Source organism: Tupaia chinensis, unplaced genomic scaffold, assembly GCF_000334495.1.
Source record: "Tupaia chinensis unplaced genomic scaffold, TupChi_1.0 Scaffold000291_1, whole genome shotgun sequence".
Lineage (NCBI taxonomy): Eukaryota > Metazoa > Chordata > Mammalia > Scandentia > Tupaiidae > Tupaia > Tupaia belangeri.
This window is the reverse complement of record NW_006159776.1, coordinates 2,508,182-2,519,946: the sequence shown is the minus strand read 5'-3', so window position 1 is coordinate 2,519,946 and position 11,765 is coordinate 2,508,182. Positions and strand designations below refer to the sequence as shown.

At 39.0% G+C, this 11,765-nt stretch overlaps 1 protein-coding gene across 6 annotated transcripts in view; it reads right to left on the bottom strand.

The window, feature by feature from the left end:
- The window catches only part of ZNF462 (zinc finger protein 462), a 158,659-nt gene that overhangs the window by 93,708 nt on the left and 53,186 nt on the right, over positions 1–11,765 (bottom strand). For all 6 annotated transcript variants that reach the window (XM_027772674.1, XM_027772673.1, XM_027772675.1 and 3 more), the window contains exons 2-3: positions 738–991; positions 17–211 (exon numbers count right to left, since the gene is read on the bottom strand). In XM_027772674.1, the coding sequence (XP_027628475.1) occupies positions 17–211; positions 738–957 (415 nt within the window). In that variant the 5' untranslated portion in view covers positions 958–991. The remainder of the gene's footprint in view (positions 1–16; positions 212–737; positions 992–11,765) is intronic.

Here is an 11,765-nt window from a genome sequence, read left to right as displayed (position 1 = left end):
ACATGGGGTACTGCTGAACTCCCTTCAATTTGCGCTCCATGGACCTTCCTAGTGTGTTCTATGAGGAGGTTTTTTGACCTGAAGTAGCGTACGCAGAACTTGCATTGAAAAAATTTGTTTGTTGGTTTGGGATTAGGGGCAATATGCTGACCGTAATATCCTGTACTGTGGCCATAGTAACTTCCGGTCCCCAATAGTGTTGCATTTTGACCTAAAGAAAAAAACATAAGGAAAATGAGAAAAGCAAAGCAGAAGAGGATTAAGAAATTCTACCATGCAAATCAGTATCATTTCAATTGTTCTTCATTAATAAATATCACATTCAAAAGGCCCAAAGTCTCACAATGAGGCCCTGATGAGTAGCCATAACACATTAATGAACATGCACGAACTGCTCCTTCTCACAGATGGAAATATAGGAGACAGCTTTAAGTTTAACATTCGCATCTCCATAAATGAGCCACGTAGTTATACAAGTTTCATAAACTGCAATATTTATTCTAGAACTTTATAAAATACTACCTTGTCCTCAAAATGAAAAGGAAACTAGGAGACATCAGGAAGCTGAGAGGATATTCAAGAAGAGAAACATGATGCCCAAACCACAAAAATGGGTCACAAAGAGGGAGAAACTCTGTAGAAGCTCCATATATCAAGAACCATGGCTTATAGGCCAAAAGTACACAAGGCCAATGAAAATGACTGAATTTTGCCGAGTTTAGTATAGATTTATTTACCTGATAAATCCTCCGCGATTGCATATTCATCCTTTATAGAAGAAAACTCCACCTCTGTCTGATTACTGGCATTCATGGACCCGGATCGTGGCTCATTAGCATTGTCCTCAGCAACATCGGTTGGCTGCAGAAATGCCGTGTGGACATCCTGTATGTGTGCCTTGAGATCTTCATAAGATGGGGCTCTGAAATCACAGCCATCACACTGAAGCACCTCCATGATTTGGATCTATCTACCCTCTCACATTAGGAACCTGTGGCAGAAGTCAGAACAAAGAAGCTTAAAGAATATACTAATAACATACCTGAAGCTGATGATGCCACCTGTCCAGAAAAGGAAAAAGTTCCAACGTCAGTAGATTTATCTTACTGGACTTTGTTCATTGGAACATGGGCCAATAAAGGCAATCAGACATAATAGAGACGATATCCTTAACCAGGTACCTTCAAAGAAAAATAAATAAATAAAAACCTAGATACACATTTTTGACTTGATACATCCTTAAATGCCATTTGTCAAGGAAACGCTAAATACTTCAAAAGTTTTAGAAGTCTCTGAGTTTTTTCACTGAATTCAAATCTTCTGGCTACTTAATATTGACTTTTGTTCTGCCTTGGGTTCATTTTCCTTTTGAATTGGAACCTTCTTAAAAGTAAAGAGGATATCTACATAGAAGAAAGGGCAGCTTTGAATCTTCATTAGCTGTTTTAATGTGATTAAAAAGATGTTTTAGCACCAAATGATGAAATAATATTGAATTTCAGGAGCGGCAGTAGAGTTTTCACTGCAGCTTTTATGTTTTTAATATTTTTACTAATATTGGGGTATACCTCTTTTTTCCCTTTCCCAAACAGCTCAGCTTTGGTTTTTTGAGATTTTTTTTTTTTTTTGGTTTGTTTTTTTTTTTTGGTTTTTATGAGCTGAATGGTTATCTGCTCTTTTACTACCTACCAATTATAACCTAACAGCTTCTTCTCCAATCTAATTAGGTCATAAAATATTTCTCATGAGGTTTTCAAACAACTGACTTTAGATGACAATTCAGTTTCTAGTATCATGTTGCACCTTGGCACCTCCATTTACTTAGGACCAGTTTCTAGTTTAAAGTTGCACCTTGGCACCTCCATTTACTTAGGACAACGGAAATTTGCAGCTTTGAAGAGGAGTTTCTCAATCATGATTTATTTTCCACTTCTCTTCTTTACAAACGTGAAGTGTACACTTGGATAATGCTGTGAACCTGCTGTGGAATAAAGTCAAACTTGCCCAGCTATCTTCATTCTGCTATTTATTGCATGACTGAAATATAGAGAAAGCTTCACACTAACTCCATGGAGAGTCATACCACTGAGAAGTCAAAAATGTATTAGAAAGGTGTAGTTCTTCCTATCTTAATATATATCCTAAGTCAGTTATTATCTTAATGAGTGAGTTCCTTCATTAAGCTCACCACAAACTACTGAGTCATTGAAATCTAGAACCAGATGTCCAAGAACTAAAGCTGTGGCCATATGATGTAATTCTCCATACCTTTATTGTGAAAGATAAATTCTGTAGAAGGAACAGAGTCCAGTAATAATGTGTCAAGGTAGTGAAAGAGGCCATTGCCCAAGGATTTTTCTATGAAAGAATGCTCCTCCTGATAGCCTGCTAAAATAACTTCTGGCAAGTCCAGCTCTGGACAGACAGCTCGCAGAGTGAGACACAGATATTTACCTCCTCTTCTTTCACCCAGCAATCTATCCTTTTTCAATAAACATTGAACTGTGCACCAGAGTCTTTCAGCTAACTAAGTCTCAATATTCCAGAGACACAAGCTTTTATGTCTAAGCACCAACCCAAATTGTGTGGAAGAGGTTGCTATCAGCTCTGGATCAAATTACAGCAGTCACTGAGGCCCCACCCCACTTCTCCTTTCGCACAGTCCATTAGACCTGAAAACAAATTTTTCCATGGTGCAGACGACTCCTGCATTTAGAACACTTCACAGAAAAAAGCAGATCATCCAGTGTGCACTCCCCATCCCCCAAGCTTAGTCCTTTCATCTCAGCCAAACAAGCCACAGCTCTGCTGAATGTGTTTATCACACTTTCAAGAGATATGAGCTCCTGCGTCACTGAAGCTCTAAGACTCACTAAGCTGCCCTAGTCCTCTGAGCTTTAGGAGCAGCCATTTTAGCTCAGAGCTTCTCCTCCGTGCACAACATGGCTTCTCCTGGATTCTGCTAGGCTGACAATCAGAAATGAATGCTAGAAGAGCAGGCTGGGCTCCTCCTATGCTCTTCTCTTCCCAACAAAGAATTAACTGTTTTCATTTCTTTCCGAAAAGCAGCACCTTTCTCCTTCTCAAATGTCATTCACCAAGATCTCCAAAGGTTCTTTTATCCCATGATTGATATGCTGGTTCATTAGTCCCAGCAGAGCCCTAGTTAGAGCAGGACGAGCCTGGACCAGATTCTGTTCTACAGCAAGATTTGGGGGTGTGATGGGGGGGGACCTCCAGAATGCCTTGGCTTCTTGAGAGTCCTCCTTCCACACACAGAAGACATACCATCCGACTCTGCTTGCCAGATTCCAAAGTCTAATGACCTTTGTTAATCACCAGCCAGTCTGTCTGCATCAGCGGACCCTGCCAACAGGCACACCCTTCAACACAAAGGCTGTAGCTATTCCTTTTAAAAGAGGTTCTCTGAAAGCTCCATTGTGTAGCAGAGAGGAAAACAAAATCTCTTCCCTTCCAAACTTCAAGCCTTTAGAAATAATGCAACAAAAGGCTTTCTGCTGTGTGTCTTTTGGAAAGTTTGAGACTGGTTTGCACAACACCAATACAGATCACGGTTCTGCACAAGAAAAGCAGGACACCTTCAGCATTAAGCCATCCACCTAGAGATGAAATTCATCTCTCTATCCAGTTCTCTACTATCTTGGTGTCTTCCTAAACTGTTATCAAGGATGCTAATTTCACAGGACACACACACAAACTAACAATCTCCTTGTTCCGCTACAAAGGAGATTAAAGGGTTATGAGATCAGAAAAAAAGAGCCACTGATTTGGAAAAGGAAGAGATGATGAAAGTGATTTCCTAATGGGTTCTAGCTTTAATGTTGCTGTAGTCTCTACCTCAAAAATAGCTCAGAGCCTTAGAAGAGGTTAATCTCCAGGCCGCTGAGAGAACCAGCATCAGGTAGTGCTGAATGGCCTTCAATATCTGAACCAAGTAGGAAATGAGTGAGGGTGTACCATTCTTTGAAAGCCATTTTCACTTTGTGTACACATTTCTCCTGAAGAGATGCTGACAGAAGAAAACAGGAATCACAAGCATCGCCTCCACAATTAGAGAAACAAACACCTGGTGTATTTATGAAAGTATAGATGTGCAAATATGCAAAAAGCAAGAGTAAGAGAAGAAGAGAGTAGAGAAAGACAGAGGCAAAGAAAACTGGACCTGAGGATGACCCATCCATCACCTAAAGAGAACGTGTTTGCAGCAGATGGTGCTAAGAAGATAAGGCATAAGCTCTGCGAATGTGACTACTTCACCAATCCAGAAGAGCAACCACCCTAAGAGGCCAAACTAGACACTGACCTGTTACAAAGTTATGGTTTAAAGTTGAAAGTCTTCGTCTCACATAGCTACTTATTTCATGTAATAATACTGTGATAATAAGATGAGTAATATTTTTCTCAATTACCAAATCAACAAAAGCAAAAGAGTTAAGTTTTTATACTCACTTAAATGCTATTTCAAAAGGTCATGAAATTAATTTACAAATCAAATAGCTCATCGTTCTCCAATCTTTTACACCCCAATACAGCATCTCCAGGCCCCTCAAGGTCCAATAGGCTGTGTGTGGCTGACTAGATTCTAAATATCACCTGTGTTTTTGCCTACTGGATGAATACAGATGCATCATTATACTGGTCCTCCTAACATGAAACCCATAGTCCATCTTAATTATTGAATACTCTTCAGTATGACTTATCAGTTGTTGTTGTTGTTTCCATCTACATATATAGTCTGGGGATTTCAAAATGTGGGGTTTTGGTAGGAAGGCCAAATTCCAATTGTCCATATTTGACAAATTCTTGAAGACATACTTTAAAAATATACAGGGATTACATTAAAGATCTGGACTATATACATGGGAAATTATGGACACGGGCTGCTTTTTCCCAATCTTAAGAACAATTTCAATTTATACTGCCTGCCTAACCACTTTCTGTCTCAGAATTCCAGGGATATATTATGCCATAGTTTTTCCTCCTCCTCTGAAGAAAGGAGACTAATCACACCTTTACTGTGTGTCCTTCTAACTCACTGCTCAGATGTAACTGGAGAGGAGACACATCCTTGACTTTTCACAACATTCTCATAAGCCTGCCACCATCAACCTTTGTCCAGTCAGCTTGACAAAAGCTGTTCTTTAAGTGGTAGCCCAGGAGCATGACATAGTCCCAAGTGAAAATCCCAACTGTCTCCAGGAAGCAACCAAACTGAAATCCACAGGCCTTGCCTAGATCTAACCTGTTGTCTGACTGAAAGAATGTAGATCAGAAATAAAGCTGTGAAGCACCACAGCCATGTGATTCAATAGCAACTAATTATAACCTTCAAAGCCTTTGAGAAATAGAATCAGAAACACCATAAGGTGCTTTTTCCTGTCCACTCCAGAAACCTAGTTTCATTTATAAGACACTAAACTCCCCAAGTCTCCTCAATCACTATTCTAATAAAAGGCCTAGTTGTTTTGTGCATCTTTTACTTTACTTTCCTATGAACGGAAAAAACAATTATCCAAGGACAGGTAGTAGAATGCATAAACTTTGGGATAGTGCAGTTGGAAAAAACAGAAAGACCAGGAACCTAAAGATCATGCTAAAAAATGTATTTACAGGGACAAACAGGTGGCACAGTGATTAGGGTACTGGACTCCTACATGGCCAACTGAGGTCAAGTCCCTGACCTGATAGCTTTCTCTCTCTCTCTCTCTCTCTCTCTCTCTCTCTCTCTTTCTCTCTCTCTTGCTCACATGCTCTATAGCAAATTTAAAAAGAATAATACTGATTAATAAAATTAAATAAGTAATTCTTTCTTTAAAAAAGAAAGAAAAGAATTTATTTATAGATCGGACACTTGATATAATGAAGCCTAAGAGTTGTGGGGTGTATTGTAAGGTTAATATGTCTAATTGTAAGCTCCAGGACCTTAAGATGAAAAATGGAAAGAACAAATCACTCATTTAAAAATTGTTTAAACATTATTTAAAGCATTTTTCCAAATAGTACTGAACTGCAAAGTTAAGACAACATCTTTTTCAAGAGCAACAGTTATGGAATCAAATCTACAAATGCAAATGCAGAATATCTAATTATATATATGTATAGCTATAGACGAAGCAATTCTATTGATTTAATTTACACTCAGATATGGGCATGTGCACTTCAAATTTAACAAGAGTGAAGGCAGAATCAGTCCTCTTCTGAATAAGGATGAATGACTTAAGTACTATTCCCGTGTTATAGTCTTTTAAAAATAAACCAGCAAAATAAACCAACAAAGAAGTTTCAACGACAGGCCACCTCCATCAATCCCACAGCATTTGCTCTTACTATAGACCCTGGCTCACCATGTGGTGTCTTCAAATGTCCTATCAAATGTTTATACTGTTTGCTACATGATCTAAGCAGTTCTGTGTACTCTTGGCAATTCACCACACTAATGAAAGGTTTAACATATCAGGGAGGATAAATAATTAAGGAATTCAGAAGAGAGACACAGCTGTTCTTCAAAACCAAATTTTCGGAAGAGAAAGGATTAATTTGCAATCACATATGTAACCCACAATATAAGACTGAATTTAAATAGTAGCAGAGAAATACCATGAGACTGAGCCCTGCCAATGCATGTGGCCTCTGTTGTATGTGTTCAGCCTGGTCCATCTGTGGGACCTTGTACATAAGCACAAAGTAGGAGGCAGACCATTTGCAGATTAATAACCCATCACCTTCTGGACAAGGATGCTACTCTTCAGGCTACCACTTATTTGAGGTTTGCTCTCCTGTATAAAGTTTTCAGGTATTATGGAATATGCTGGGGTAGTATTTCATAACTGATACCTTTGGGATCATCATTAAAAATGAAATGAGCATCTAGGGGTATACTCCAAATGACTAAAAAATGCCAGACATGTAAATGAGAAGTGATTCTGACTGAGTGACCTGTTATGAAAGCAGGTACTGAGTGTCTAATACAGAAAGAGATACTACATACCTTCTGGAGAATTCATGCATTCCTTTGCAATGATATAAAGCTAATTGAGGCCAACAGGCCAATAGGCAGTCTGCCAGCTCTCCTGTCCTTAGAAAAGGAAGCGTGTGATTTGAACAAGGAGATAAAAAGAGAGAAGGGACAAGAAAAGAAAGGGAGGAAGCAGGGTGGTATCTCAGTAAGCTTTAGACTTCATTGTCTGTCAAGGGGGACCTGTAGTTCACTAGATAATTCTAATTCTGAGAAGTGTCCTGACATATTCTTGAGATGTGGCTTACATATGAAACAAAACAAAGATGCCTGCCCCATACTAAAATTCTCAAAACTCAACCATGACAAATGAGGTTCCAGCTCATCGTGTTCTTTCAGATAATGAGAAGTCATTCTTGGTGTCGAATGAATAAATTAGAAGTGATAAGCATAAAGGAATTCTCTGAAATGTCATGAGTTCATCAGGAAGTTCCTTGGAAACTTTGAAGCCCTGCTAGCCTAATATTCAGAACAAGAGGTAACTGATTCCTCTCTTCACCAAAGAGGCAAACCTCACCCAAACAGCAGAGACAGAAAATCATGGTGTTCCTTTCTAGACTCTTCAGAATGCTGGCTGGGTTTTTCCAGACACTTTTCACGCTACAAGAACTCTCATTATAAAAATTGTAAAATTAAAGGGAAGTTGCAGATATGCTGCTGGGTCTTCATTACAGAACTGATTAGACGCAGAGTAAGCAGAAGTCATGGTAAAGTCATCTTCCACACTGGGAAAGACCAAAATGTACCTGAAAACCTTCCCTGTGGCTTTGTCAACTGTACTGACCCCAAGCTTTGAACATGTCTTAACGGGCCTACTTGTTTCTGGTTCATGAGATCTGGACCCACACACCACATCTCAATTTTACAGTTTTAGTGAATGACTCCAGAAGTCATTTTAACAACTTACCTCAATCTCTATTATTCAAAGAAAATAATAAATGTATGGCTGTTGACTTATAAAGGATGGAAGAACTTTTCACCAGAAGGACCAAAAAAAAAACGTTTGTTTCTTCCATGAGAGAGAGAGATACACAGATGGGGTTCCATGCCATGATCCACACCCAGTCTCAGCAAGATAGGATCACAGGTACACATGCACATGTCAACTTGTACGTGGAGGCCTCAGAATGCAAAATCAGTACTGTCTGATGTGGCCTCAGCATCAGAGAACATTGCTTACCACTGTAATACTGTGGTGGGCCAAAAACTTTCACGTGAGGAAAAGCACACAAAAACATCAATCTAATCTTACCGATACTTGTTCACTGTTGTAATGCTCATAGCTGGCTCAAAAAATTCTAACAAATTTACTTCCTTTTAAATGAGAATTGTCCCAAGTCTGTTTACATCAGTGGCAGGCCTTGATATGATGACTCTTTCAATCTAATTTCTTATATCTCCAACAAAACTGATGAACTAAGCCTCGCCCCTAGGTGTCCGTTGCTCTCCAAACCATGGCTTCTGAGTTAACGATTCTGTCATTTTCTGAAAAGGTGAATGATGGCTGAGCCCATGTGGGCCATGAAGATTTTTCAAGTCCTTCTTCCCAAGAAAACTGTAACTTATTTTTTTCTTCCCCTTAGTCTTCACCTGTACCAGAAGCCATTAGAAGGCTATCCTTCCACCTTATCAAACTCTGGCCCATTCAGACCCATTGGTTTATCTACCCTTGTTTCAATAAATAGAACCTGTGGTTGGAAAAACACAGTGTTTAGAAACTAGTGGTAGATAGCCAAGAATAAGAAATTTTTCCAAAATGGCAGCAAAGGAATTTCTTTTCTTTTGAAATCTCCAATCTACTTTCGTAAGTAAGGTTATCCCTAAAAACTACAAAATCCCAAGAACTAAGCAGAAAGCTTAAATACTTGTCTCCCTAAACAGCAGTAAAATTTATCAACAAGTGAAAACAATACAATGCTCAGGTAGTTTCCTAAGTTTCATACTCCATAAATACTTAATGATAAATCCTAATTTTGCCTAATAAACTTAGATTTTTCGGTATATGCACTACCAGACTGTTTAAACTCTCTCTCTCTCACACACACACACTCACACACACACACACACACAAATGCCTATGCAGTCAACTAAAGTATTTCTTCACAGGTCACTAAAATAAAAAGTGACAGTAAGTATAATGTCTCTGCCTGCCTTTCTCACCGTGAGCAGGTCTTTCTCAAGGCCCTTACTGATCATTTTACTAAATGAGATTAGGTCATGATGGTTAGTTAACCTTTGTGTACAAAGGTCTTGTTTTACAAGAGTTCTTTCTTATATTTTCAAAGTCTTTTTTTCTGATTAGATGCACCCCTTTGTATTTTATTATTATCGAGACATATGAATGCCAACCTTCATAAGACTGCCCTCTTTATCATTCAAGTAAGGGGTCAAAGGCTTTCCCCTGCAAGGTGCTTTCCCTGACACCTCTCTATAATGTTAGCCATCACCCCCAATTCCATGAAATTGAGCACCCTATCCATAACACGGATCCAAATTCAGTTTGTCTCTAACACATTATGCTGTTTTATTTCCTTCAATATTGACATGATGTTTGTTTGGGGTCTGCCTCTCTCACCAAACTCAAGCACTCTGAAAGCAGGCCTATGTCTGTCCTGTTCACTCTGGTACCTTCAGTCCTAGGGACAGGGTACCCAGTAGGTACTCAGCAAGTATATGCTGAATGAATGAGGAAATAAATAAATGAATGAATCAGAGCTACTGAATAATAATGTTCCTAACCAAACATTAAAAAAATTAAAAAAAAACTTGGACAGTACCCATAGCATACCACTTAATCCCTGTGTATAAGGAGCCAGATCCCAAGTTCAAATCAAAGCCCCAGTGGCTTGAAAAAAAGCACGTGTGGCTTGTGTGCCTGTATGCCCCAAATCCTGATCAGAAGGAGAAAAGGAGAAAAGAAGAAAAGACTGTGGCGTGACCATTCCCCTCTGCAGGGTGTTTTCTCTTTCTCTCTAGCACGTGTATACACTCTCTAATAATAAAAATGAAAGACAAATAGAATTTGATCAAGAGAGATAGGTTCTTTAACTAGCTCCATGCTATCATAAAAAACTGGTCCCAATCAGGGGCAATCTTGCTCCCACCCCCTCCAATCTGACAATATTTCACAGTATCTGAAGACATTTTCAGTTATCACATCTGGAGAGGAAGTGTTACTGGCATTTAGTGGGTAGAGGCCAGGGATGCTGCTAACATTCTACAATACACGGGACAGCCTCTACAAGTAAAAAATGATCTGATCCAAAATGCCCACAGTGCTCAAGTTGGAAACCCTGTGATTTCTGGGTATTGATTTCTCGGTATTTTACTATCTCTGTATATAACCCAATGGCTTTTACAAGCAGCCAATTAGTGATCAACAAGTTCTTTCCCAGTGCCAAGAATTTATGATTCTATAGCTCTAATTGATCTTAGCAGCCCTGATGCCATACAATACCATGAGTTTTTAGTTATATTTTTCTGACTTGAATATTTTACCCAAAAATCTAAGAATAAGACATGTGACAGGTCAGGTCCACCTTTCTTTAGTGATAAGGTCCTGGCTCTGTGGATAGTCCTGTGGGTTTTGCAAGAAAGAGGTCAATATCATTAAAAATGGTGAAATTCTATACTTGGGCATGTGGCCTCCACCTAAAATTTCTGTGAAAAACATATTTTTTCCTTTCCAATGTGTAAAATTATCTTCTTTCAGAATGATGAGGCCCCAAGCTACCCAAAACCACTCTTCAGAGGAAGAGTAACGTTTTCTTTTCTGTTCTTATATCCCCAGGGTCCAGCACAGGTCTGGCATTGATGAGATCCGTGGTATGAATGACTAACTGTATGCATGTCTGTTCTCTCAGAGACAACTAACCAGTGGTACCAACTTGGAACTAAACATTTAGGAACCTAAGCAACTCCAGAAAGCCTCCATGAAAAATAAAATAAGACAAACTTTAATGCTTTATAACACTCCCTACCTCAACTAAGGAAGCTACTGAAGCCACAACATAGTGATTAGCTGACTACATGAGAGACTAGGAATTCTAAGGCTCCACTTGTCCCTGATATTTAAGTGATCATTCTCCTTGTTCTTTATCATCCATGGGCAAGGTGCCTCTGGCTACACTGCTCTACCCACTTATCATGCTGCTAAAGCAACCCTGAACTGACATGACACCTGGAGTCATCACCTGTGACTACACTTGAGACCATTTGGTGGCCTTCCCTCTACAAAAATCTTTTTATTCTTGTTTGCAAAGCATTCTGGAAAGCCTGAGGAACAATTCTCCCTACTAGCTCAAAACTGTATAAACATTTCCAGTGGAGGGAAGGAAGTATAACAAAATAAAGTAGGAGCAGAGTTTTCTCTTCTTAGCTTCCCTGAAAAATACTGAAACAATTTATTCTTTGTGCCTTCCTTAAATCAAAAAGAAGAATCCACTCTCAAAGTTAATCATCTATAAGCTCATAATGTTCACAGAGAGGAAAACTTCAAAACCATATAGTCCAACCTGGCCCAACATCTTCCTTCCACAGATTGTGAACTGAGGTCTTAAGAAAAATAACCTGCTCAGACCTTTAAAGTCAGGGTGAAAAAACGTTGAATTCCATTAATGTGATAAAGGAATTCTGCAGTAAACACACTCTATAAATGATATTCAGTTCATCAACAGCTATACATACTTCAAGTCCATGCCAAGTATTCTCGGTAACAAGAGTCTTCAGC